At 37.1% G+C, this 28,000-nt stretch overlaps 8 protein-coding genes across 9 annotated transcripts; 6 read left to right on the forward strand and 2 right to left on the reverse strand.

Moving 5' to 3' along the window:
* The first annotated feature begins 1,554 nt into the window (after positions 1-1,554).
* LOC17888188 (kinesin-like protein KIN-14I) lies at positions 1,555-6,906 on the forward strand. Its single transcript, XM_023785206.1, has 18 exons — positions 1,555-2,050; positions 2,296-2,462; positions 2,536-2,679; positions 2,789-3,019; positions 3,106-3,177; positions 3,298-3,366; positions 3,479-3,553; positions 3,629-3,760; positions 3,848-3,929; positions 4,015-4,284; positions 4,365-4,471; positions 4,554-4,732; positions 4,833-4,994; positions 5,098-5,351; positions 5,440-5,603; positions 5,686-5,799; positions 5,884-6,365; positions 6,461-6,906. The coding sequence occupies exons 1-18, from the start codon at positions 1,930-1,932 to the stop codon at positions 6,579-6,581; spliced, it is 2,946 nt and encodes a 981-aa protein (XP_023640974.1). The 5' UTR covers positions 1,555-1,929; the 3' UTR covers positions 6,582-6,906.
* Positions 6,907-7,072: 166 nt separating this feature from the next.
* On the forward strand, positions 7,073-10,911 carry LOC17889345 (fumarate hydratase 1, mitochondrial). Of its 2 annotated transcripts, none has more exons than XM_023785207.1 (18): positions 7,073-7,204; positions 7,315-7,488; positions 7,577-7,694; positions 7,803-7,952; positions 8,065-8,175; positions 8,303-8,386; positions 8,628-8,726; positions 8,800-8,850; positions 8,939-8,988; positions 9,097-9,178; positions 9,300-9,394; positions 9,478-9,544; positions 9,647-9,697; positions 9,798-9,893; positions 9,983-10,081; positions 10,177-10,206; positions 10,319-10,384; positions 10,600-10,911. In XM_023785207.1, exons 2-18 carry the CDS (start codon positions 7,343-7,345, stop codon positions 10,684-10,686), a joined length of 1,482 nt encoding a protein of 493 aa, XP_023640975.1. In that variant the 5' UTR covers positions 7,073-7,204; positions 7,315-7,342; the 3' UTR covers positions 10,687-10,911. The 2 variants fall into 2 exon arrangements, with proteins under 2 accessions (XP_023640975.1, XP_006296086.1); XM_006296024.2 differs by having other exon boundaries at positions 7,331-7,488.
* A 300-nt stretch (positions 10,912-11,211) lies between these two features.
* Positions 11,212-12,237, reverse strand: LOC17888987 (ethylene-responsive transcription factor ERF071). Its single transcript, XM_006296296.2, has 2 exons — positions 11,903-12,237; positions 11,212-11,838 (listed from the first exon to the last, which is right to left on the reverse strand). Exons 1-2 carry the CDS (start codon positions 12,012-12,014, stop codon positions 11,429-11,431), a joined length of 522 nt encoding a protein of 173 aa, XP_006296358.1. The 5' UTR covers positions 12,015-12,237; the 3' UTR covers positions 11,212-11,428.
* Positions 12,238-12,895: 658 nt separating this feature from the next.
* LOC17888464 (proline-rich protein 3) lies at positions 12,896-13,919 on the forward strand. Its single transcript, XM_006296006.2, has 2 exons — positions 12,896-13,139; positions 13,414-13,919. Exons 1-2 carry the CDS (start codon positions 12,896-12,898, stop codon positions 13,746-13,748), a joined length of 579 nt encoding a protein of 192 aa, XP_006296068.1. The 3' UTR covers positions 13,749-13,919.
* An 806-nt stretch (positions 13,920-14,725) lies between these two features.
* Positions 14,726-15,581, forward strand: LOC17889409 (proline-rich protein 3). The gene is made up of 2 exons (XM_006295018.2): positions 14,726-14,950; positions 15,047-15,581. The coding sequence occupies exons 1-2, from the start codon at positions 14,779-14,781 to the stop codon at positions 15,415-15,417; spliced, it is 543 nt and encodes a 180-aa protein (XP_006295080.1). The 5' UTR covers positions 14,726-14,778; the 3' UTR covers positions 15,418-15,581.
* A 2,072-nt stretch (positions 15,582-17,653) lies between these two features.
* Positions 17,654-20,528, forward strand: LOC17890454 (probable pectinesterase/pectinesterase inhibitor 20). The gene is made up of 3 exons (XM_006293869.2): positions 17,654-18,231; positions 18,587-19,027; positions 19,668-20,528. The coding sequence occupies exons 1-3, from the start codon at positions 17,685-17,687 to the stop codon at positions 20,360-20,362; spliced, it is 1,683 nt and encodes a 560-aa protein (XP_006293931.1). The 5' UTR covers positions 17,654-17,684; the 3' UTR covers positions 20,363-20,528.
* Positions 20,529-20,557: 29 nt separating this feature from the next.
* On the reverse strand, positions 20,558-21,661 carry LOC17889477 (RING-H2 finger protein ATL64). Its single transcript, XM_023785271.1, has one exon. It carries the CDS (start codon positions 21,438-21,440, stop codon positions 20,769-20,771), a length of 672 nt encoding a protein of 223 aa, XP_023641039.1. The 5' UTR covers positions 21,441-21,661; the 3' UTR covers positions 20,558-20,768.
* Positions 21,662-24,196: 2,535 nt separating this feature from the next.
* LOC17889548 (U1 small nuclear ribonucleoprotein A) lies at positions 24,197-25,832 on the forward strand. Its single transcript, XM_006294811.2, has 5 exons — positions 24,197-24,320; positions 24,415-24,587; positions 24,795-24,888; positions 25,148-25,242; positions 25,345-25,832. Exons 1-5 carry the CDS (start codon positions 24,230-24,232, stop codon positions 25,633-25,635), a joined length of 744 nt encoding a protein of 247 aa, XP_006294873.1. The 5' UTR covers positions 24,197-24,229; the 3' UTR covers positions 25,636-25,832.
* The last annotated feature ends 2,168 nt before the right edge of the window (positions 25,833-28,000 follow it).

The raw sequence follows: 28,000 nt of genomic DNA on the forward strand, positions 1-28,000 counted from the left end.
CACCGAACCTGATTTGGGTTTTCTAGGTTCGCAGCTCCGAGGCGCTGATTTGAATTTTTTCGAACGTTGAAGACTCTTCTTCTCCCCATCTCTCTCTACTCTTTTCCCATTTCTTTTTTGTTTTTTTTTTAATACAATATATTATTAATGTAATATATATATATATATATATATATATATATATATATATATATATATATAAATCAGGGGGTGATGTCTTCTTAACTCAGAAAATATCGCCGTCAATGTTTGGTGGTGTGATCTCATTTTGGCACCGTAGCTAGTTTTGGGATGTTGACTCCTTGCCCATATACAATCTTTTACCATCTCGATCGACATATTTAGTGAATCACTATATTGTCACTATTAGTGAAAATAAACAACCGTGTTACTTGTTATCAAACATGTGTTACCTAAACAACAATATTATCTTACTTTCTCTAGTCTTTAAAAAATAAAAAAAATTCATGTAGTTGATTATGTTTTAACGATGATATACGTAATAAAAATCATAGTATACCGACTAGCGTTATATTACATATACTTTTCATAAGGGATAATGACATAATGGCTGGTTTATTAAGGAAAAAAAAAAAAAAAGAGAGAATAAAATAGTAGTAATAGGGGGTAATGGACCTAATTTTGCAGTAACTTTCAACTAACTCTATGTATTTTCTCTCAAGGTATACTTCAATATTTTGGAAAGGAATGTTTCGCCTAACATTCTCGCTTTTATAACAGCATTATAAATTAAAAACCATTCATTGTATATTTAATCGGTTGTCGTTTCTTCTCTTAATTAATTAGGCCACTCCAATACTATAGTATCACTTTTAAGATGTTATAATTTCTTTGCTTCTAAAGCATTGCAAAGACACATGGAATCAACTAATAATTTCACAGCTATATTGTTCTATCTACATCGATTTGTTGCCGGTTTTAACTATACACATCCATCTCATTTTCATTATTCATAAATTAAAAAAAAAAACTTACATCATATTTTCTCTTCCATCGACCACATTAGAAAAGAAAAAAAAAACGAACAAATGTTTATCTAAATTTGGAGATCCATCTCCCTCTGACCTCTACCAATAGCTAAGATTCACAATACCAAATAAACACATGCAAATGGAGAAGTAAAATAATATTATAGAAATACACTACTGTTGTGGGTAAAGCCATCAATAATAATAAAAATATATATATATTTTGTTTCAAACGGCAAAATGTGGTACCATCTTCAAATGGGTTTGGATTCAATAAATAAATAAATAAATAAAAGTTATACTAGTAAGAATACTAATAATAACTAAAAATTGTAAGCATAGTGTAAATAAGAAATATTATCATTGATGAGATCCAGTTTAAGCAACAATAAAATCGATATAAATAGTAAGGATTCATAATAATAATCAAAATCCAAACGGTAGAACAAGGCTAAACCGAGAGAGAGATTCTATCGCGTCATCGTCACGCGCGGTAACGTTTTGTTTTGACGGGTTGGGTAGGGAGAGACTTATTAGAGGAGGAGGGACGGAAATAAAAAAACGAAGCTACAGGTTCGGGGAGTGGAGGAGAATACAGAGAGAAAAGGAAGAGTGAAGAGGACAGAGTATAAAGCAGTTATAGCTTTACAACCTTTGTTGCTTGTTGTATCTATTTTGTGTGTGAGAGAGAGAGAAAGAGAGAGAGCACATTCATGGAGGTTATGAGTATTCTTCCCAAGTTACCTTTTTAAAGCTCACCCCCCTTATTTCTCTCTCTCTTTCTAATAATCTCTCTGATCTTTATTTGGATCCGACCTTGAGCGATTGCTGCAGTCAAGCTTCCTACTTCTGGGTTTACGTTTTTGATTCTGGTTCCGGTGCTGTGAGAGATTATTATTATTATTATTATTATTGCTATAAAGATAGATTATAGGAGTCGATGGCGACGGAGGATGGAGGCTTGAGCTTCTCGGTGGCTTCAGTAATGCAGGATGTGTTGCAGCAACACGGAAATGGCCTTAGAGATCATGATTTAGAGTCTCGTCGAGCTGAAGAAGCTGGTACTTTTCCTACTTCTTTCTTCTATTTTTTTTGCCATCTCAACCTGATTTACTTTATATAATGCTTGATCTCACTATAATTGTCTGATTTTTTTTTTTTTTAAATAATGGTAAATCCGAATAGCTTTCTTCTTTCTCATTAGTGTGTGTGTGTGTGTTTTCGACTACTAGCTTTAGCTTTGATTTAGTTTTGTTATATTGTAGAGAATGTGGTTTAGATTGATCTTCTGCGTTTGTTTGCGTAGCATCGAGGAGATATGAGGCAGCTAGTTGGCTGAGAAAGATGGTTGGCGTTGTGGGAGCTAAAGATTTGCCTGCAGAGCCAACTGAACAAGGGCTTAGGCTTGGCTTAAGAAGTGGTATTATCCTTTGCAAAGTCCTCAATAAGGTTCAACCTGGAGCTGTTTCTAAGGTAATTTAACAAACTTCATTTTCTTTTCCCCCTTTAATATACATGTCTCTTGAGAGTTTTGATCTCTCTTCAGGTTGTGGAAAGTCCTTGTGATGCCATTCTTGTTGCTGATGGAGCGCCCTTATCCGCATTTCAGTATTTTGAGAATGTTAGGAACTTCCTTGTTGCTATCCAGGAAATGGGGTTTCCAACATTTGAAGCATCTGATCTTGAGCAAGTATGATGTTGCAGGACTTAGACCCATTTTTGAGATTTCTCATACACTTCAACAACTGCTCATGAATACGCATTCTCTCTCTCTCTCTCTCTTTTCTTTTTCTTTATAGGGAGGAAATGCTTCTCGAGTTGTGAATTGTGTTTTGGCTATCAAATCCTATGATGAATGGAAACAAAGTGGTGGAATTGGAGTTTGGAAATTTGGCGGCAACATAAAGCCTCCTGCACTTGGGAAATCATCATTTGTGAGAAAAAATTCGGAGCCGTTCATGAACTCTTTATCTAGAACCTCATCGATCAACAATGAGAAATGTCCCTCTGAGACTGATTCTAACAAGCTGGTTGGCCTCTTCAACTTTCTCTGCTTGGTTTTGTTTTCTGAAGTCGAATCTTTGACCTTTATGTGTCTTTGTGCCTATGATTTCAGTCCAGTTCAGGTTCCTTGAGCACACTTGTTCGTGCTGTTCTATCAGATAAAAAGCCCGAGGATGTGCCCAAAGTGAGTTTCAGACTAGTCCGCTTAGCTGCTCTTTTGTATCTATATATATCTTTCTCATTGCTTTTTTTTACTTTAAATCGTGTTATTTTCTGATGTAAGTGCCTAACGCTATGGTAACAGCTGATTGAATCTCTTCTGAGCAAAGTAGTAGAAGCGTTTGAAAGTCGAGTGACAAATCAGTATGAGTTGGTATGTTTCAGTTTCTTTTAGCTCTTGCTTCATTGGTGAGTTCACAGAACATGATATTCGTCGGTTGTGTCAAGATAATTCTAATCTATCAAAAACTTCCTGTCATGTGAAGGTTAGAGCACCTCCAAGAGAATCAACTTCTTCACAGAACAACAAATCATTTCTTAAACCTCATGTTGAAAGAGAGGTAGAGTCTTCAATCTTTTTCTGTAAAAGATATAGGTTAGAAGATTTTGCTGATTACTGAAGCGCCTTATTTTAGAGGGAAGAGAAGAGTTTCAAAGCAATAAAGAAAGACGAAACCAATCAGAAAATCCAGATTGTTGACGAAGAGATGAAAAATCGACAATTTAAACAAGTGACAATCTTCAATCAACAACAAGAAGATATAGAAGTAGGCATTACACAACTCCATCTAAACTTCTCATAGTTTCTTCTGAGTTTGGGATAGCACTGATTCTGAGTGTATCTTCTGTTATAGGGACTAAAGCAGACACTCTACACTACAAGGGCTGGTATGCAATTTATGCAGAAGCAATTTCAAGAAGAGTTCTCTTCTCTTGGTATTCAGATCTTTCTCCTCTTACTTTCTAAGATAGTTTTGATTATCCAAGAATTTGAAACTAGCGGATCGATATCTGTCCACAGGTATGCACATTCATGGCCTTGCTCATGCTGCTTCTGGCTATCACCGCGTTCTTGAAGAAAACAGAAAACTTTATAATCAAGTGCAGGACCTCAAGGGTAGCATCCGAGTTTACTGTCGGGTACGACCATTTTTGCCTGGACAATCCAGCTTTGCTAGTACAATTGGGAACATGGAGGATGATACCATAGCTATTAATACTGCATCTAGACATGGAAAATCACTCAAATCCTTCACTTTCAACAAAGTATTTGGTCCATCTGCGACTCAAGGTAATGAAATTGAAATGCCTCACTCTTATTCTCCAGTGCTTCAAAACTGAACCTGAACGGATCTATCTTGCTCTTTGTAGAAGAGGTATTCTCTGATATGCAACCATTGGTCCGTTCTGTTCTTGATGGATACAATGTCTGCATATTTGCATATGGTCAAACTGGATCAGGAAAAACATTCACAATGGTAAGATTAGAGTTGAAACTAAAAAAATTGAGGATTGTAACACTTTGAAGCTAGAGAAATTTATTGTTTCCAAATTTTCTAGAGCGGGCCAAGAGATCTAACAGAGAAGAGTCAGGGAGTTAATTACAGAGCACTTGGTGATCTGTTTCTACTTGCTGAACAAAGAAAAGACACATTCCGCTACGATATTGCTGTTCAGATGATTGAGATTTACAATGAGCAAGTCAGAGACCTTTTGGTTATTGATGGAAGCAACAAAAGATATCCTTTTCCATGAATGGTTTTACTTCTTAATGTTCTGATTAACGAGAGAGAATATTTTCATGTTTTATTTTCATATTCCTTAACATTTTTTTGATACGTTAGAGATCAGGAATAGCTCTCAAAAGGGTCTAAGTGTACCGGATGCAAGTCTTGTTCCTGTTTCTTCAACATTTGATGTTATTGATCTAATGAAAACTGGGCATAAGAATCGAGCCGTTGGGTCAACAGCCTTGAATGATCGAAGCAGTCGTTCTCATAGGTAAAAGGGAAAATCTTTTCAGGAGCAGAGAGAACTCAATAATCTTTAAATGTCTTATGCAAACTCATAATAACATTTTCTTAAATCTATTTTTTTTTTGAAGCTGCTTGACTGTTCACGTTCAAGGAAGAGACTTGACTTCAGGAGCCATCCTTCGTGGATGTATGCATCTTGTTGATCTAGCAGGCAGTGAAAGGGTAGATAAATCCGAGGTTACTGGAGACAGACTAAAAGAAGCACAACACATTAATAGATCTCTCTCTGCTTTAGGAGATGTGATTGCTTCGCTAGCTCACAAAAACCCACATGTTCCTTACAGAAACAGCAAACTCACGCAACTACTTCAAGACTCTCTTGGTATAAGGAAACAAGCAGTTTATTCCTGAATACTTGCAGCTAAAAACTCGCTTTTTCTTAACTTGGGATTTCAAATATGTTACATCAGGAGGACAAGCAAAGACATTGATGTTTGTCCACATAAGTCCTGAGGCAGATGCAGTTGGGGAAACAATAAGCACTTTGAAGTTTGCAGAGAGAGTAGCTACGGTTGAGCTCGGTGCTGCACGAGTGAACAATGATACTTCAGATGTTAAAGAACTCAAAGAGCAGGTTTTTCTTTTTTACTTAAACTGAATCTGTTAGTTCTACTTTCTTGGTTGATGGTATTTGATTTGCTTTACTTTGTTTGTAGGTTGCTACTCTTAAAGCAGCTCTCGCGAGAAAAGAAGCAGAGTCACAGCAGAACAAGATCTTGACAACACCTAGTGGCTCTGAGAAACACAAAGCCAAAACTGGTGAAGTAGAGGTGAGTGACTATTCTTGTCAAACTCCATCTTCTATGATTTAAACTCATGTTTCAAACTGGAAACTGATTTCTGAGTGATTGCAGATTCATAACAATAATACCATGCCAAAGAAATCTGAGAGCTGTGAAGTGGAGGAGATTACAGTGAACTCACCACCTTGGCCACCAGTAGCAAGTCCAGGGCAAGCCTACAGAGAGGATGAACGAAGTTTCGGTTCCAACGAGTGGGTTGATAAGGTGATGGTGAACAACAGGCAAGACGAGATGAGAAGAGTGGAGAGCCTTTGGGGAGGAGGCACAACAGATAGTGGGATTGGTATTTTGCCTGAAGATTTTTACAAAAGAGATTTGTCTTCAGACACTTCAAGAATATTCTCTGAACATTCTTACAACATCTTCATGGGAAACAACAACAGCACAGACGATCTAGATGCAGCCACAAGTGACTCATCTGAGCCAGATTTGCTCTGGCAATTTAACCAATCCAACAAGATACCAACAAGAAGCAATACTGAGTCAAAAACCAAGAAACCTGTCTCAAAACCGATAAGAAGTCCTCAATCTAGGTAATTGTCCTTCACTAAGTCAAAGAAAAACAAAAAGAAAAAAAAAAACATATGAAACAACAGTTAATTTTTTTGTATGTTTCCAAAAAATGCAGGAACAACTCAAACACGGTTTCAAGGCCTCTAGCTTCACAGAAGCAAACAAATGGTCCTCGTGGCACGAAACAGTTTGGTCCTGCTGATATGAAGCGGAAAGCTACAAACGCCAGACATTGAAGGCTATTACTCACTGACACGGATACATACATACACACTCACAAGTCTATTTTATTCTTTTCTTGATTTGATTATTTTTCTTCCACTGGTTGTTTCTTGTTTCTTCCTCTCTCGTGTGGTTGTGCACAGACAATAGGTGGTACTGCACAATGCAGCAACAATTTCTACTTGTTGCTCTCTTTCTTGGGTTTTGTTTATCATTTTTTTCTGTTCTATTGTGTATTTGTGTATATTCTTCCACTAGCTTGAACATAAAAATATGTAAGACTTGTATGTAAACTGTATTTGCTTTGAGAGTTTTTATAGTATTTCTTTTAGTGGCTAATTTTCTCAAATAAGAGATTAGATGCATTTCTAATTTTTTTTCTTTCTTTAGGGTAACTGATTATCTTCCATAATTAAAAAAAAAATGAATACAAAACTATTTTGTTGGAAATTATAGAAATTGGAAAAAGTATTTATTGCCCCCATACTTTTCAAATATCGACCAACCTTGTTGATTCGTTGAATCGTTTCTCTAATATTTTTTTTTTAATTTGTTTTCCTTTTATTTGCTTGCCCTATCTCTCTCCTCTCTCTATCTCTCAGCTCTTCTGCAACTTGATCGGTCGTTATCTCTCAAGGTTCGTCTTCCAAGGTTTTTGTTTTTGCTATTTACAGATTTGTAGAGTTTCTTTGGTTAGAGAAATGCGTAATTTGATGATTCTTTGCTCGTCTCTTTGTTGACTGGCAGTATTGATTGCTATTAGGTAGAAGAATCCATGGCGATTTTTTACGTCGCCTCGCGGCGGCTCCCCGGCGGTACAACTGCGACGGCGCTGCGTTATGCCACCGCGCTGAGATCTTATTCGACCTCGTTTAGGGAGGAGAGGGATACCTTCGGGCCGATCCAAGTTCCTTCCGATAAGTTCGGGATCTGATCTTTACCAGAAACATTGCATATTCTCTTTTCCCCTATGCAAACGGTTCATAGTGTTATTTGTTATGTGTCACAGATTGTGGGGAGCTCAGACGCAGAGATCGCTGCAAAACTTCGAAATCGGTGGTGAGCGCGAGCGAATGCCTGAACCAATAGTCCGTGCTTTTGGCGTCTTGAAGAAATGCGCTGCCAAGGTAACACTTCAGCTCTAGGTTTTGGGATTGTGGATTCATCTTGCATTTCAATTTTCCAATTGCTTTCTTCCTTTTGGTTCGTGATGAATTGAGTGACTATAATTATAGGTTAACATGGAATATGGTCTTGATCCAACCATTGGGAAAGCTATTATGCAAGCTGCTCAGGAAGTAGCTGAGGGAAAGCTCAATGATCATTTCCCCCTTGTTGTATGGCAAACTGGTAGTGGGACTCAGAGTAATATGAATGCTAATGAGGTAATTTATGTGCCTTCTTGGAGATTATGTTTTGAGGATCTTGTTTTATATTTCTACAAGAGAAGGCTTTGTGTTTATGTTTCTTTCTTTTTTCGCTTGATCCTCTTCACAGGTCATTGCTAATAGAGCAGCTGAGATTCTTGGTCGCAAACGTGGTGAAAAATGTGTGCACCCAAATGACCATGTGAATCGATCACAGTCTTCTAATGACACGTTTCCGACTGTAAGCTTTGATTTTACATGCTGAAAGTTTATGAGACATGTTTTTTTTTCCTTTTCATATATGTTGGCTCACTTCCCTATCAATTAGTAATTGACGGTCATATTGTTTTGGTTTTGGTTTTGTCTAGGTCATGCACATTGCAGCTGCAACCGAGATTAATTCGAGGCTGATCCCTAGTTTAAAAACTTTGCATAGCTCTTTGGAATCTAAGGTCTGACTATTGCAACACAGCACTCCTTAAATATGAAACTTGCTCTGACCTCAATAGTATCATGAAAATCACTTCTGGTACTATTTATATCTGAGAGTCGCTTTGTAGATGTTGCATTGTTCAGTCTATGGAACATCTTCTGACCTTGACACGTTTTTATTTAATCCTGTTATTCTAGACCTTTTATGGTCTATCTGCTCTGCATTCTTATTTATTGTCAAACTTACCTTGTTTCTGGCAGTCCTTTGAATTCAAAGATATTGTGAAAATTGGAAGAACTCACACTCAAGATGCTACACCTTTGACATTAGGACAAGAATTTGGTGGCTATGCTACTCAAGTAAGTGGCTTGTTCAGAAACCTGTGTTTTTTCTAACAAAAGTGAAAATCACAAATCTGGAATTCATGTGCAGGTTAAGTATGGACTTAACAGAGTCACCTGTACTCTACCCCGCCTCTATCAGGTTTGAGAAATGATATCTTTGGGGGATCTGCTTTCTTGAACTTCTCCAGTTTTTGCTGAGTTCTAACTTGCTAGAATTGTTTGGCCAGCTTGCACAAGGTGGAACTGCGGTTGGGACAGGATTAAACACGAAGAAAGGGTATATCTCATTTCTAATTTGATTTCCATAATTCCATTCCAAGCTCACCTCTCCTTGATTTGATGGTTTACCAGTCCACTATTAGTAACACTAGTAATATCTGTACAGGTTTGATGTAAAGATAGCTGCTGCAGTAGCTGAAGAAACAAACTTGCCATTTGTCACTGCCGAAAACAAGTTTGAAGCTCTGGTTAGCCTAAACTACCTCTATCATTTACAGAAATTGAACACCTTCCCAGCCTCTGATGCCAACCTGAGAAGATGTTTCTGAACGGTGAAATCAGTTGCTCAATTTTTCTGCTTTTTGGCAGGCTGCACACGATGCTTGTGTTGAAACCAGTGGGTCACTTAACACAATCGCCACATCGCTGATGAAGATAGCCAATGATATACGTTTTCTTGGAAGGCATGTTATCTAATCTTTAGGGATTCTTTTTTTTTTTTCTTCAAATGCACTATGTTCTTATGGTTTAACATGTCTTTATATAGTGGCCCAAGATGTGGTCTTGGTGAACTTGTTTTACCTGAAAATGAGCCAGGAAGCAGTATCATGCCTGTATGAATACAATCTTCCTTTGCTCTTCAGTCTTTTTTTCTTTTCTCATACTTTCGCCTTTTCGTTAGTTTTGATTCAACTGAATTTTTATCTATTTCTCAGGGGAAGGTAAATCCTACACAGTGTGAGGCCTTGACTATGGTTTGTGCTCAGGTAAGTTCCATTAATATTGTTAAGCTATAAATCCAAATGCTAAGGTTGTATTGTTTTTAACTCTTTGTCCCTCTTTGGGTTACATCCAACAAAATTACAGGTTATGGGAAACCATGTAGCTGTGACAGTTGGTGGGTCAAATGGTCATTTCGAATTGAATGTATTCAAGCCAGTGATCGCAAGCGCGCTTTTGCATGTACATTTATCTTTTTCATTATACTTCTGTTTCTTTAATTGTTTATAAAATATAGCAATCTTAAGCATTTGATCCCGCCTCTTTGACAGTCTGTCAGATTAATAGCTGATGCTTCAGCTTCGTTTGAGAAAAACTGTGTGAGAGGCATTGAGGCCAACAGAGAAAGGATCTCAAAGCTATTGCACGAGGTAGGCTTATTCTCGTTTGTTAGTCTGAAATTTTTCCATGGTGTGAAAATGTTCTCTGGGAATTGATTCTTTGTTTTTTATGCATTTCTCTGTAGTCTCTTATGCTTGTGACATCACTGAATCCGGTAAGTCTCCAAATATTGAACTCCGTCTCTACGTCATCTATTTACCCATTAAGGGATGATAAATAAATTGACCTCTGATACTAAGTTTTTGAATCCTTATCTCTTTTACCAGAAAATTGGCTACGACAATGCTGCAGCAGTTGCCAAGAAAGCTCACAAAGAAGGAAGTACATTGAAGGTAAAAAAAAAAAAAAAAACCCTTTACTATATGATGTGTCTCGAACAAGTGAAATTGATTTGCAACAAGAGAAACAAGTAGTTTGATAGCAAAACATCTGATGTGCTCTCTATATAGGATTTTGAACCTTCTTCAAGTTGAGATGAGAAATTATACCAAACAGGTTCTTGTCTGATACAGTTTGTTAAATCTTGAGTTTTTAATATATCCTGCAGGACGCGGCTCTGAAGTTAGGCGTTCTTACTTCAGAAGAGTTTGACACTCTTGTTGTTCCGGAGAAGATGATCGGTCCCTCAGATTGATGTTGTTTTTGGAGCCAAAGCTTCAATTACCATTATTCTTCTGATGCTTCTTGATTTAGGTTATAATAAAAATGAGCATATCCTGAAATAATTCAAATTTGATTGGGAGGGCCGGAGGGGGGAACATTGTTCTTCAGTGGTTTTTTTTTGTTGAATAAAGAGAAGAGAAAACTCAGCGAGAAAGAAAATTGTATTTCTGAGCTTTTGTTTGCCTTGCCAGCCCCTCATTCTCCTTGCGATCACACTCTTTGGGCCGATTAAAACAATTGGCTTTACTGGGCCCTTTGTTGGGCCCCAAACGGAACGAGGCTGATGACGTGGCGTAAAAAGGTGTAAGAAAACAGACACCCCATTGACGATGGAAACCATGGGCGAAGTGAAGCCAACAGATTCTGCTCTAACGCCGCCACCACAACCTCACGGTTTCTCCGAGTCTGTGTCCCATAATTAATTACTTATTTACATACCCAAAACTTGTCATTAAGGTTTTAGTGAACCACTTTTGGTGTTGAAGACAGCCAAAGATAGAATCTAAAATACGTCTTATGTAAAAATAGAAACTATTGTACAGTAGTTGTAACTTAAAACAACGGTGAACACAAATAAACGACGGTGTATAATTTTTTAAAGGACAATTTATCTGAGAAATTAAACGGTAGATGGAAACAAATTAGACTTGATGATTGTGAAATCAAAAACAAGACAAGGTTAAGTGAGCAAAAGGGCCAGGGAATGAAAAATTTTAAGATTTGGTGAGAGTGTCTCCTTGGAAGCTCCATAGGTTACCAAGGTCCGTCGCCGATTGGTCGTCGTCGAGAAACGGAATCTGATAAAGTCTCATGTAATCCTCAAACGCCATCAGCTCCTCCGACAAGCTCTCTACGACTACTTGGTGGTTTTCCGGAATCGTCTCGTTTTGATTTGTTTCACTAGTAGTGTTGGGGAAATTCAGTTTCGCTTTCCGGCCACGGATTTTGATGGCAGCAACGTCGTAGGCTCGAGCAGCCTCCTCGGCGGTTTTGAATGTGCCAAGCCAGACACGTACACCTTTCCTCGGGTCACGAATCTCCGCTGCCCATTTGCCCCACGGCCTCTGCCTTATCCCTCTGTACAGATTCTTCCTCTCTCGCTTCCCATCTCTCTGCCCGCCACCTGTTCGACGATATTACCCAATCAAAATAAGACCAAAAAGAATCAAAGCAAAACCAAAGTGTACCTGTCACGGGTTTACGCTTCTTGTTGCTCACAGAACCGACTTCATTCGGTACTGACTCTGCAAACGACGATTTCGACCACATGAAATCTGATATCACAGCGCCGCCACACATTCTATGCTCTCAACTCCAAACTAGAAGAAGCTGTTTTTTTTTGGTTGTTGGTGTTTTTGTGTTTATTAGAATCGAGTCCTACATAGAAAGAGAATCATCATTCATCGGCTTGGGCTTTATACAAAGAGACAAGTCAAGAGTCGTTGAAGCAGTTTTTGCTTGACGACCAAGTTCTTCTAGAAACTCCTACGTTTTCTTAGATTCATATCACCTGATTTAATACTATCCTATAACGTATACATACATGCATGCATACCTCTTGCTGCAACTTACTAACCGCCTATTAACATTTATAAATGAAAAGTAAAGGTTAGTTGTTCTTTCAACTTTCACTTCATTATTAGCTGCCTGCCAATATTCATAGGATATATGTACACTCGTTCTACTTGTCATTACCAAATCTTAGGTAACATGAAAACTAGTATAGCTAGGCAACATACTCTAGATATTTCTACTCCTACTCTTACCCCAAAAATTTTATTATTACATGACCAAATAATTGATTAATTCTCGATGTTTGTTTGGGTTAATATATGTAGCCTATCACATTATCATTAATATATAATGTAACTCCTACGTTTGTAAATGTACTTTTTAGCAGTTTAAAACCCATAAAAATAATAATTTCGTCTCAATCATCGGTTTTGATTCGGATCCTTGGTGTCACTTGATGAATAATATTTTATCAAAACATATCCCAATCAAATATTATATTTTGGTGGTGAAATACTTACTACGATGACACAAATTTAAACGTGCATCCAATTAGTGCAACATATAGATATATATATCATATTGTGTTCTATATATGTAATTAAGGCCATGTCTTGTGATCAAGCGTCAGCCAACCAAAACAACACCACGAACAAGAGCTATTAACAATGGTATTTACAGGGGCCGCCGCTTCCATCCTCCTCGTCGCGCTAGTGTTTGTTGTAGCCACCGCCGATTACTACGTGCCACCACCAACTACGTACACTCCATCACAACCTTACGTTCCCAAACCAACCACCACCTACACATCACTGGTTGAGACTCCACAGTACTTGCCAAAACCAAACCCCGATATGGCCATCGAAGGTCTCATCTTGTGCAAATCTGGCTACAAAACCTACCCTATCCAAGGTGCAATTGCAAATTTTATTTCATAGTTAATACTTTGCCATACATTTTATGACAACTTACAAAAAAGAATAAAAATGTAAAGTGCATATATAATTCACTAAAGATAATATGTGGAGCAAAACGTAACTCATAAAAGCCGCTAAAAACAACTACAAATCGTTTCTTCTTGTTTTTATGCAAGTATATACATATATATATATATATATATCGTAATTCGTAAACATCTGACTTTTAATTCTGAAAAAAAATGGAAAACGGGTGCTGCACTTGACAGGGGCCAAGGTTAAGGTTGTGTGTCCCATCGTCGACTCATATGGAAAGCTAGTGGCTAAGGTTACAATCTCGAGCTACCCAACGGACTTGAAGGGATATTTCTACTTCATCGCGTACGGACTCTCCCTCAAGGTGAAGAACATCAATAGCTGCAAAGTTAAGCTTGAGAGTTCTCCGCTCTCCACGTGTAAGACTCCGACCAATGTCAACAAAGGTGTCACCGGAGCTCCTCTCTCTTTCGACAACTCCAACTTTCTTAGCCACGACAATTTGATCCTCTACACCCTTGAACCTTTATATTTCTCTAGCCCCGTGGCTCCCAAACCGGTTTACTAGGGATCGCGCGCGGTTTATGATTATTACAGACTTTTATAACAATAGGGAAACTAATTATATTCATCGTTATATTTTTCGGTTCTTTCAACAAAAATGTGTCTGACTGAAAAAGACTGATATTTAAAGCGTTGGTATAACTACGAGGTTTGTATATAGTAGTCATCATTCATTATGATCTCCTCAAAATTAAACCTCCTTAAATGTAATATATACTTGGTAAAGTATTTAAGATAATATTTTTCTCTGGTCACAATTAACTGGATCCGTTAACAAATTTTGCGTATATTAGAACAATACTAATGACGGCCATCATTGGTTTGGTACCATTAGAAACATTCTTAACATTTGGAAATTAATTTTAGTGGGAAAACGTATACATACATTATTCTCGCAAGGGACATTTCCTTCTTATCGTCGTCTATTGTAATTAGTAGACGACTAACCGTGTGATGCCGGTGATGGACCTGATGGTTATTTTTTTAAAAATGTAAGTACCGAGTACCGTAATAAACGAAATCATGCCTTTCACTAATTTTATTTAACGTCGAATCTCAAATACATAAATACCAATGTTACCATTAATCAGTAGATTAAGATAAATTAAAGAAGCAAGAAGGTCAATCGCTTTGTTGTTTGTGTTGTTGTCGGACAAAACTGAAACTAAAAATACGTATTCTCATACTATTATACGTACTCGTTAATATCAGTATTTTAAAATAAAATAAAATAAAAAGTGGCTGCACGTCTTCTATTTTATATGCATCAAATTAAAGGAAACACTATTGGATATTTGGATGCATAATAATGGAAGGATAAGGATCATGAGACAAAACGTGCGCTCAAGTCATATCCCTTATTCTCATATCATCATGAGATATAGTACTGTAATTTTAGTTTTTTTTATTTATTAACCTTATCGCTAAAACCCTATATAGCGTACGTAACTCTCACAGTATAGATTTCATTCATCAAGAAAACACGTTTATACACATATCTATTTACTTGTCTATAATACTGTGTATAGTACAAAATGGCACAAACTTTTTCGTTGGCCTTCGTAATTGCCTACATGCTGCTTCTCTCGTCTCTGTTCGCTGCCGGAGTAACCACAGTCACCGAGGATGGAGAACTGCTTTCCTCGATGATCGGAGTTCAAGGTCTCATCTACTGCAAACAAGGATCTAAGCTTACTCCTCTCCAAGGTAATAGTTACGGTGAATTAAGTATGCCTCTGATATATATTATATAATCATCAATAGGGATAAATATTGATTAAATGAAATAATGGGCGTATACAGGTGCAGTGGCGAGGGTGACATGTGAGAGAGCTGATGAATACGGTTACGAAGGAGAGGATGTGACGGTGCTTAGCCAAGCGACGGATGCCAAGGGTTATTTCCTGGCGACGCTTTCTTCGTCGGAAGTGAAGGATTATTTTAACTCTAAGAACAAGGTAATGAGGATCAAAGAGTGCAGGGCGTTTCTCGAGCTTTCTCCATCGGACACGTGTTCTTTTCCGACGGAGATCAACCGTGGAATCAGCGGAGCCATTCTCCAAAAGTATCGTCTCGTAGAAAACAAGCTTAAGATGAAGCTCTTCACCGTTGGCCCTTTCGTTTTCTCGCCCCAGGAGACTGATCAGGACAAGTCTATCCCCAACGGCTACTAAATTCAATTTTTGTTGTCTAAAATGCCCCATATGGGCCGTACGTAACGTAACGTAATAATAGGTGATGATGAGCCCGCGACTTATTATATAACATGCCTCGTCATGGTTTGGTTTCATCTGGGTGTTAAACGTATCTCTATATATACATGTTTTTTTTGTTGTTCCTCCTACGCTTCTTGATATACTTTTGGCGATTGCACAACTCATACATGCCAAGATTTACTGAAAACGTTTGTGCATGGAATACAATATATAAATTACTTGTAAATTTGGTGGGGAAAAAAAAAGGGAGAGGAAGACGAAACTGAAAGTCAAATAATTAATAAACAACACAAGTCGAGAACTTGCGTTAAACAGGCAATAACTAAATTACACGAAGAAGGCACATGCTTTATCCGCGTAATTGGAACAACTAGTGCTAGTGGCTTTAATTTGGATAAGCAAATAGTAGTATTAAATTACAATAAAAACGAAAACAAATTGTAAGATTAAAAAATATGTATGTATAATACAGTTAAAACAAATTAAATTCTCGTACGTAAACAAGCTTTGACTATACGAAAAGTGATGTGTGTGTAAATTTTGCAGGAGTTTTATTACGCAAACGGTCCAAAGTCCTTTGGCATTGCATGTAAATTATTTCTTCACGCGTTGTATTTCCATACATATCAAGTCAAACGTTGCCGTTTCCAGGACACTCTTTCTTTATCGCTTTAGCAGCACCGAACTTAAGAACTGAAACGGTATGTTTAATTAGAAATCAACGCACGACCTCACCTCATTATGGATAAAAGTGATCTTGAAATATCATTTCAGCATATGCTACTGCTACATTGATTATCATTCCGAGTTTCCGACTAGTATTTATGTTTATTAGGGTTATTCTTTCCGATATATAATCTCCCACGTACTCAATCAACCTTATATGATACATAACATTTATTTATTTATTTATATGTTTTTATTAATCAGTTGTAAATACAAACAAACCCTCGGTTACATGTGTTCGGTGAAGTTCAATATTTTTTTTTTTACTTTCTTTTGGGACATTAAAGTGGTGAACTTCAATTAAATAATTAATTACGAGTTATAGTCTGTCAATGGATTTTAAATTTATATTGTATAACGAATACATGTGTCTGTAGATAGTGAATTAAGTAAGATATTAGTATATATCTGTCGACAAAAAACAAACAAGATATATATAATCTATGAACATTCTATAGAAACTGATTCGATTTCAAGTGTCACTATGTATACAAAACATATCTAAAATACGTATCTCATGGCTGTCCTCTAACTTAAAAACAAAATTATCATACCCAGCCGATTCAATATGCAGCAAGATTAACATATATATTGATCAACAATAATTGGATACGTTACAACTTAATTTATAAAATAATACAATATACGTTTCTTTTTTTTTATTTTAACAAGAATATATGATAAGACCAGCGCAACTCTTCATTGTATATATATATGCATTTCGTTTGAACAATGGCAATCGAAGTAAAATCAAAACCTCAAAAAATTATAACATTTTTTCTTCCCAAGTATACAGATATTCTAAATGTATATATTATTCATCTTTCTCATGGAACCTTCCTTGTATACAGTTTTAAAACGAATTTTATTTGCAATGAGGTCCATAGTCAATCAAAGTTAATATTGTCAAGATCTTGACTTTTATTGATGTGCAATGTGCTGTTTTACCAACATGTTATATATATAATCGAAATTTTTCTTGTATTGCCTAACGTTAGTTGACTATTTTAATTTACGAAAACTTCGCTCTAATTATGCAAATCCAAATTGCGGTAACATAAGTTTGTCAAATTTGACTTTTCAGGTATAATTAAGGGGCATTCTCTAAAATACCATCATTAACCCAAAAAAAAAAAACAATTCAATTAACCTTCAACTTGAACACCCATTTATCATTCTTATGAATGGAGTTACTCCTTAATTAATTACGGTGATTATTTATCTAATATTTGTGTGAGAGACAGATCTGCAGTCTATATACGTGTGAATATCATAACATTATGGTATATATATATATATGTTGATATTTTTTACACCGCCACAATTATATATATATATATGTTAATATGTACACACACATTATTATTGACTTGAACTTGTATGTATTCAAATTCAACGTTTCTCAAAACCCCTATATATAATCCAGGGCCAACACAATCAACAAAAATATCCACAACCAAAACACGATTAAGCTCAACAAAGAAAGCAAAACCCAAAAGATGTCTCAAAAACTCATGTTCTTGTTTACCATTGCCTGCCTCTCCTTACTACCATCTCTTTTTCTCTCCGCCGAAATACCGGCCACCGGAAATGCCACTTCACCGTCAAATGTGTGTCGATTCGCGCCGGATCCATCATACTGTAGATCGGTTCTTCCAAACCAGCCCGGGGATATATACTCCTACGGCCGTTTCTCTCTTCGACGGTCCCTCTCACGGGCCCGTCGTTTCATTACGCTGATCGACAATCAACTAAGCCGGAAAGGCAAAGTGGCCGCTAAAGCCACCGTGGGGGCTCTCGAAGACTGCAAGTTCCTAGCCAGCCTGACTATGGACTTCCTCCTTAGTAGCTCACAGACCGCCGATTCCGCCAAAACGCTGTCGCTGTCTAGGGCCGAGGATGTTCATACACTTCTGAGTGCCGCCATCACCAACGAACAGACTTGTCTTGAAGGACTTAAATCAACGGCATCGGATAATGGTCTCTCTGGTGATCTTTTCAACGATACAAAACTCTATGGGGTGTCTCTTGCCCTTTTCTCCAAAGGTATTAACATAATATTATTAAACATATATATATGCACGTAATCTCCATCTATTATCATTTAAATATACACGTAATCGTCTATATGCATGTGGCACGAAATCTTCATTTAATTCGCTATTCATTTTCTACAATTCTTGCTTTCATCATGAAGAATGTTTTGTTAAAGACAAATTCTTTGACTATATATATATATATATAACGTAATGGTTTGTTTGTGCTAGAGTGTCCATGTGTTATAACTCGGTTCAAACATGCGTATTACATGTTATTAATCAAAATATCGTTTGAATTCATATATATTTCTGTGTGTGTTAAACTAAAATATGAAATCACAGAATCGTAAATGACTCTGTAGGTTGGGTGCCAAGAAGGCAAAGATCGAGACCCAAGTGGCAACCACAAGCCAGCTTCAAAAAGTTTTTTGGTTTCCGTAACGGTAGACTACCGTTAAAGATGACGGAAAGGGCACGTGCCGTTTACAACACCGTGACTAGGAGAAAGCTTCTCCAAGCTGAGGCAGACTCCGTTCAGGTGAGCGACATTGTGACGGTGATCCAGAACGGGACGGGAAACTTCACGACCATAAACGAGGCAATCGCAGCCGCGCCAAACAAAACCGACGGTAGTAACGGTTACTTCTTGATCTACGTAACGGCGGGATTGTACGAGGAATACGTGGACGTTCCCAAGAACAAGAGGTATGTGATGATGATCGGTGACGGCATTAACCAAACGGTTATCACCGGTAACCGTAGCGTCGTTGATGGATGGACCACTTTCAATTCCGCCACATTTAGTAAGTTTTCTTTTACTGAATCCCACAAATCTAATTTAATAATATTTGAATATATACATTTTAAATATATATAAATATATATAAAAAAGATGTTTTATGTGCACAAAGTAGAAAAATAAAAATGCGGTTTAAATTGGATGAATATATAAATTAGCATTCGAGTTTCGTCCACACGATTAAAAAAATTATTAGAAAAATATGAAGACTTGTGCACAAATGACAAAACATGGCTTCTTCGTGCAAGTGCGATGTAACTATTGTTCAAGGATAATTAAACATATCTTTGTTCAAGGAACACTAATTGTTACTAGCAAAATATTACATTTTAAAAAAAATTGTAAGTCCAATAATTGTTAGTTTTTAGTATATAGACTTTCGTCACTTTCCCATGCAATGGATGGCGACTTGGTCGGATGGTCCACCGAAAGTCTTGACTCCACGTCAATTCGTCGTGTCCTCAACCAACCTGATTAACCATAGTCCAATAAACTATAATTAATACTTCTCCCTATCAAGTTTATATACATAGAATTTCCAAATTTTATAATTTTCTTTATCATAACCACCTCAAACGAATTTATTTGTATATGTTATTGAATTGTAATTAACTAACTCAACATAATCTGTTCACGAATGGCAGTTCTATCAGGTCCCAATTTTATTGGCGTGAACATGACAATACGCAATACGGCAGGACCGACCAAGGGCCAAGCCGTCGCATTGAGGAGTGGTGGAGACTTGTCAGTTTTCTATAGTTGTAGTTTTGAAGCCTATCAAGACACCTTATACACACATTCTCTGAGACAGTTTTATCGTGAATGTGATGTATACGGTACGGTGGATTTCATATTCGGTAATGCTGCAGTGGTATTACAGAACTGTAATTTGTATCCACGTCAACCTCGCAAAGGGCAATCAAACGAAGTCACGGCTCAAGGCCGTACCGATCCGAACCAAAACACTGGAACGGCAATCCATGGCTGTACCATAAGACCAGCGGATGATTTGGCAACGAGCAACTACACAGTGAAGACTTATCTTGGTCGGCCGTGGAAGGAATATTCGAGAACTGTGGTAATGCAAACTTACATAGACGGTTTTCTTGAGCCGAGTGGTTGGAATGCATGGACCGGCGATTTCGCATTGAGCACACTTTACTATGCGGAATACAATAATAGCGGACCCGGTTCTAACACCACAAACCGAGTCACTTGGCCAGGTTATCACGTCATCAACGCTACTGATGCTTCCAACTTCACGGTCACAAATTTCCTTGTTGGTGAGGGCTGGATCGGCCAAACCGGAGTGCCTTTCGTGGGTGGACTGATCGCGTAAACTAACCTTACACGTAACTATATATATATTTATCATGTGACAATATATGGATCTATGTTAATTAGTTATATCTAGTATCATTATTTAATCATTCATGTGTTGTTTTTTTTTATTATTATTTAAAAACATCAAAATGTTTTATTTTAGTGGTGCCTGATCGTTTCCTTCCAAAATGTTATACTAATAATGAACGGGTAATCAAATTCAAAGTGGTTACCAAACTGATTAATAACAAAATAAACATAATAGTATAATAAGCAATTCTGGTCCTGCGATCATCAAAACGATCTCGCTGTGATAAATACATTGTAGATGAGATCTGCAGGATTTACTTAACGGCCACGTGTACTGATAAGTGCCACGTGTTAATTTCTTTTTGAAACAACAGATGATGAGTTAATTACTTTTACCCGGGAATAAAATATCTTTTGAAAGACAAAACCGGGAATTTGGATCGGTTTGGGTTGGGTAGAACCGGAATGGAGGAATGAGATTCAAATGGTCTGGGAAGCTCCACCGTGACACCGACGAGATCAATGGGTTCTCTCTCGCAAGCCTCCATCGGAAACCTCAACGGAGAGAAAGAAGAACCGGTTTGAACCGGAGCTCTGCAAAGCGGGCAAGTGGAGCTGGAGCGGAACCAAGTGTCGATGCAGCCGACGTGAAAAGAGTGGCCACATTTAGGGAGAAGACGGCCTTCTTCTCCTTCCTCGAACTCCGATAAGCACACGGAGCACTCCTCCTCCTTCTCTGACTCTACTGGTGGTTGTTGAGTCTTGGAGGCGTAAACGAAGATCGGGATCTTTTCGAGAACCTCCGGGTCGAGAGCTTGGTCACGGGGGGAGGCGGAGAGAGTGCGGAGGTGAGCACGAATACGGCGGCGAATGCGACGGTTCTGGCGAAGGAATAGCCACCGGGCGTAGGTGTGGAAACAGAGGATCATAATAACGGCGAAGAAGAGGACGATAGCGGAGGAGAGCATGATTTTGCCGTTGAGAGCGTAGTGTGAAGAAGGCGCGACGCCGTGGCTCACGCTACCCCAAATAGGCTTTGTGCTTTCTTCTCCGCCAACTCCCATAGTTTCCGGTGAGAGAAATTAAGAGACTGATGAGATCTGCTCAGATATATATATATATATATTATTACAACCACTGTGTATGTAGAGACTAGAGAGACAGAAAGAGGAAGAGATTAGTTCCAGGTTTCGTTTATTATGTTACGATATGCGCAAGTTTAGTAGCTAGTATGGGTTTTAGTTAGTCTTTATATCATAAAAGTATATATTGTAAACAAGTCAAGTCCTTATTATTTATAGCAAATGTTTAAAAGTTACTATTACAATTTGAAATTAATTTTGATGTTGTCTCATGTACATATATTTGTAATAAGTATTTTGATATAAAAAAATTAAAAAGTACTTTTGGTTTCGAAACAGTAAAGTGTTGGCCACTATAAGATCTCCATTAATCATACAGTTTTTTTTTTTTTTTGATAAAAAAAATCATAGAGTTTATATGCCCTAAAAATATACAAGTTATTGAACCCACTTGAGTTGTGAGACTTGACTTCTCAGTCTATTTGATATCCCCTAACTTGACTCGACACAACTTCTTGAACCCACTTGGAACTTTGATTATGCTATATAAAACTTTGATTTTTCTAAGTCTCGTGGTATAATGAAAAGAAACAGTCTATATTCATATTTCCTTTTTCCGATATGGATGGCCGATGGGCGATGGCAAAATCAATAATAACGAAATACGTATTTGCATGAGTCATGCAGAATGATCTATTAGATAGATACTAATAATTCATAACTAAATTAACTCTAACATAGTTAAGTTCAAAACTAAGTGCTGGATTCGTGTTAATCATTAAGGGGTACTGTCTTAGTCTTAGACCATCCTTTTTACTTTGTTTTGCTTTGATTGATGGATCTAGCACTTGTTTTCTTTGTTTGTTTGTATATTTTGTTTTATATTTTAATATTTTCGTTGTAGCTTAGCTTCTTTTCTTTTTGTTTTGAGTCATTTTCAAAATATGGCTTTAAGACCAGTTTTACACATCAGAACCTAATAAGTGTTTTGTCGTGAAGAGGATTGTAAATTGGGTTTCCGTTGGAATTTTCTTGTCCGTTGTTTTACTAATATAGACATAACGACCTTAATGTTCTACACGTTTTTTTTTTTTTACTGTCTTGTTTCGACATCACATGACATTGGTCTACTACTTCCCTCGATAAGAAAATAATGATAAAGCATATTGTGATTTTATAAAACATACTAGGAAAATAGCGTTGGCACGAGATCTTGTGATTTCACCCAAAACTACATAATGATATATTTGTCATCTTATAATATCTAAATGTAACTATAATATAGTCGAATATTCTTTCACCCATATCACAACCAGGGTCACAAAATATATGCTCTTCTATCTTTCTCTTTTACTAGTTCTTTATTATTTTCCCCACTTTTCTTGCTTTTCAACGCTCAACAACATTAGACATTTATTAAAAATGTACAAAAGTTAGTTTAGTTTAATACTATTACATTGGCCAAGTTAAGTGAAATGTTATTTAAAAAATAGTATTGTGGTGTACACACAATAGTTTTGGTTTTTTATAATCGCGGGTTTGCTCAGACGAATACCGAATCTATGGGTATTCAATTGGTTGCCCATGTTGGATAACTTTATTTGATTATTTGTTTAACCAATTACCATTAGAAGACATGATGATATTATACATGATTTATGAACAAGATAAGATTTGTCCAATGGTCAAACCATTTCTCAAGTTGGGGGATAAAGTTATATCTTCCTACTTCCATGTGCCGTTCGCCAAATTTAGAATACTATCAAAAGAAAAAAAAAGAAGTTTAAAAACTACCAAAATATCAAAAACTAGTATTATACAAAAATATAAATAATTACGCTCACTATTATGTAGTAAATAAGAGATAGTATTATAGATAAATGTCTTATTGAGTAGTATTTTCGAATAATTTATTTTCAAAATTGTGAGATTCTCTTGCATGAACTGGCTGCGTAAAGAAAGAATGAAATAAACCCCTGAGAAGTGAGAAGGCGTAGTGAATGAATTACTATTTACTAGTGATACATCAGTACATGATGTAACGGTGAGTCAAGCTTATTACACATCGGGTCTAGTCATGGCCAACTCATTCCTCTGCCTTTTTCCCCTTTACTTGTTTTCCTCACCTTTTTTTTTTTAAGTATTTTGATCATCTTTCTTAGTTTTCTTTCACGTCATGTTGAAGCCAAAAGATTAAAAAGGGAAAAAAAAAAAACATGAACAATAACACTTAACAGCTTACTAATAAAAGCAACGAGAGAGAGAAAGAAAGACAGTGACGCCAATATTCAGACAAGCTTAGGCATATATAAGAAAGCTGAAAAGAAGCCAAACGTTCTTCACTACACATAAACTAATCATAGGGTGATAAGATCTTTTGGATCAACTAAAAGTACTGACGAAGAGAGTTACCCCAAACAGAAAATAATCATGTAATCCAAAACCCGGTAATGCCCAAAAAAAAGAAAGAAGGAAAAATGAAAATAGAAGTTCAGAAAAGCCGAATGATTGATAACTGATTACGTCCAAAATTAGAGAGATCTAGTTCAAAGATCCATGATTCCAATTCAAATAGACCATATTAGGAATATAGCAAAGTATATGATCCGGTCCACGTGGAATAAAAATAGGCCCATAATGAAGAAATATTGGGCTAGAAGATGGGCTTAATAGGGACAGAGTATTGGGTGCTCCTTGCTATCCCTCTATATTCATTTTCGCTCATTCTTTCTTGTCGCAAAATTGGCCCGACGGGAGAGAGAGAGAGAGAGATGGAGATGCAGGAGGCTAATCAAGGGTCTGAGGTTTCTCCAAATCAGACGATTTACATCAACAATCTCAACGAAAAAGTGAAGCTCGATGGTCTGATTCCTATTCCTTGTTCTCCGATTTGAGTTGAATTTGATTTTTTAGATATTTATTAGATCATCTTCTTCTTCTTCTTCTTCATATGCAGAGTTGAAGAAATCGCTGAACGCAGTGTTCTCTCAGTTCGGAAAGATACTGGAGGTGTTGGCGTTTAAGACGTTGAAGCACAAAGGACAAGCTTGGGTAGTCTTCGACAACGCCGACTCTGCTTCCACTGCTATTGCCAAAATGAACGACTTCCCCTTCTACGATAAACGCATGGTATGTTTTCTCCCTCTTCCCTCCTTTTGCCTTTGCCTTCATCTATCAACGGTTATAGCTTATTTGCCCCGAGTTGAGTTGGTTCGCGGTCATTAGTTGATTTTACGTTTTGTGTCAAGGAATTTAGTGCTGTGGAAATTACTTATCTTTCTAGGTTCTGTTGAATTACTACTTATCAATCACTTTGCTCTATTATTTTCTCTTCAGAGAATTCAATATGCCAAAACTAAATCAGATGTGGTTGCCAAGGCCGATGGTACATTTGTCCCTCGCGAGAAGAGAAAAAGACAGGAGGAGAAAGGTGATATACTTGTAGATTTATTCTTTTTGTTCATTGCTTGCTTGCACCACCATTGCTGCAATGCAAATGTACTTGTAGATTTATTCCTCTGTTTCTTTCTCATTCCCTCTTTTTGCATTGATCACTAGTAATCACATGCTATGTGAGAGAACCTGGTCTGTGTATCTATCATTCATGCCTTTGGGATATCTTTGCTTCTCCACAACCTATAAACAGCATTTTTTTGCATCTAAAAACGAAATCGTATTTGGAACTGCAGGAGGCAAGAAAAAGAAAGACCAGCACCATGATTCTACACAGATGGGCATGGCCATGAACTCAGCATATCCAGGTGTCTATGGAACTGCACCACCTGTGAGTTATCTCAACATTTTCTTAACTCTAGTGCTTTTGGGAGTTGCTCTTGATTCTTTTCCTCTATTCTAATCACTGTTCTTATTGCCACTCTTTTCACAGCTTTCGCAAGTACCATACCCTGGTGGTGTGAAACCCATTCTTCCCGAGGCACCTGCTCCCCCAAATAACATCCTCTTTGTCCAAAACCTTCCTCACGAGACAACTCCAATGGTGCTTCAGATGCTCTTCTGCCAGTACCAAGGTTTTAAGGAGGTTAGGATGGTTGAAGCCAAACCGGGAATCGCCTTTGTGGAGTTTGCAGATGAGATGCAGTCAACAGTCGCAATGCAGGCACTTCAAGGTTTCAAGATTCAGCAAAACCAGATGCTCATCACGTATGCTAAGAAATAGATATGTTCGTTTGATCTCTGGTTTCAGTGAGATGTTTTGTATCTGTCAATGTTACTTCTTCCATGGTTTGTGCAAGAAGTAAAAGCTTATTTTTCTTCTGTTTTGTTGTAGAATATCTTAGAATATTGCAATTGTCTAACTTAATAGCTTTTTTTCTTCATCTAAACAATATGCATCTTGATCGGTGGTTGTCTATCTATGCTTTCGTCACCTTCTTCCACTCAAGCCTCTTTCTTTCCATAGCTTTTATATCCTGATAGAGGAGACAAGTATAATCTCTGCTCTGAAATGTATCGACCTTCTGAACTGTGCTTTTAGTTCTTAAAAGGAATAGAGACATGATATGGGGAAAACGATTGCCTGAAGCTCTCTAGTCTCGTGGGTGACGCAAGACTTAATGTCTTCCATCTCCTTGTTGCCAGAGCCACTGTCTCTCCAAACTCATCACTTCATTCTCTTACATGAGTGTTGTATATGCCTAAACTAAAAGTACCGCTTCACTTGCCCGTTTTTAAAAAGGGTTTAACTCAATAATCTGATTTTAAATTTATGGAAGTCAACTATGGAATGTATATATATAGATCTTTAGTCTGTGATATCAGAGCTTCATAGATGTGGTTATATCGAATAAGATCTATGGATGGATTGTAGTAGTGTTTTATTTACAAATTCTTGGACATCTAATTAAAGAAGAACAAGAAAAAAGAAGCAATCATTATGTGATGCTGGATTGGTGAAAGAAAAGTCTTTGTTGTGTAGCTGTTTTTTCTTTGTTGCTGCTGACGTCGGCGACGATAAGGTTCAAACTCGTGCGTCAAGAGAATTAAGTGAGAGAGTGAGCTCTCTCTTTAGTCTCTTTTGATATATTTGGACACTCCATGCATTTAAGTTATCAAACAACAAAAGCATTCATTAGACATCGACGATGGTTCAGTAATTGAGTGAGCCCTTTAGTGGGAAACACGAGTGTCATACGGACACGTAAGCATTAATGTGTTTATAGATTTGGTGATGACTTCATTGTCTGACTCTGTCTCCTCTTTTTACAAGACAAAAGATTTGTTGCTGATTCATCTTTGGTCTCGGTCACACACACACACACACCGCTAGCTTAATTAGTTGTCATCTTCTTCTTCTTTTTTTCTAATCATCGGGCGAAGCTTTATTTAGTACTAGTAGTATAACTTAATTATTTCCAATGAATCATGCATCCATCACCTTAAACATTAATCGATCACTTAGATAGACTCTACAATCACTACAACAGTTTAACTAGTAAGACCACTAGCTAGGGATCATATTTACCTATCGATCTCCATGCATGTGAGGCCTGATCAGGAGGACTATACATTATACATAGACCACATAATTAATGTGAGAGGGTGGAAAGATATCAACAAAGCTAGGGACCTTTACAAGTTACAAAACCTCATCATATTTTGAATGTCTTTGTTTTTATATGTTAGAGAAAGTTAGGACAACACGCAAAGCCCTACGTGCACTCTTTCATTATTCCTCTCTTCTTTTGCCCCCAACAGTCTTTGACGACCTACCTTCCCCTTTTTGACCCTTCTCGATCTCTCACAGTCACACACACACTGTCACACACACACACACACATATGTTATTAATTCAAATGGTTCTGCTATGCTTCAGCATTTATCATCATGATATATAGTTTTCATTTATGTGATATATATATACAATTTACAGATATAAAACGTATGTGTAAACCAATATTAGGATTTGAGGAGTTTCAATATTAACTGAAAAAGCTAGGTAAAATTAATAGATTATGTGTGGACTGTGAGTAGGTAGTATATCCCTAACTTCATTTTATTTTGGTATAGCCATAATTCATTTATAATCCTACTGAAATATTCAAATAATACGGACATATACTGTATTTTTTACATGCCCTAGAGTAGCTGCTAGGGATTGATGACAAGCAATGTATCTTAGACCTCTCTCACGATTCATCTTTAGCAATAACACAAAATATGGTACACCTAGATCGATAGGATTATGATTATATATATATATATATATATGTAGAGTTAGTGAAATTTAGGGGATATTAAAATCCCCGGCCACCCCCACATTTAACAAGAAAAAAACTGATGGAATTAAAAGGTTTGAGAACTTGGCAGTTATTAGACAAGGTATAGTTTGGCCCTAGCTTCTTTTAATTTAGCTCTCTCCACTCTCACACTTTTCAACTTTCACCCTTCTCTTGCGTGAGTCGCGAGATGCCATCATGGCATGGCATGGCATGTTTCTATTGCCTTACGTAAAACACACTCACGCCAACACATACTCACTATACATGTAAATAAGTATGTGCGCGTGTGAGTCTTCCATCCAT

The sequence above is a fragment of the Capsella rubella genome, unplaced genomic scaffold (assembly GCF_000375325.1).
Source record: "Capsella rubella cultivar Monte Gargano unplaced genomic scaffold, Caprub1_0 scaffold_4, whole genome shotgun sequence".
Taxonomy (NCBI): domain Eukaryota; kingdom Viridiplantae; phylum Streptophyta; class Magnoliopsida; order Brassicales; family Brassicaceae; genus Capsella; species Capsella rubella.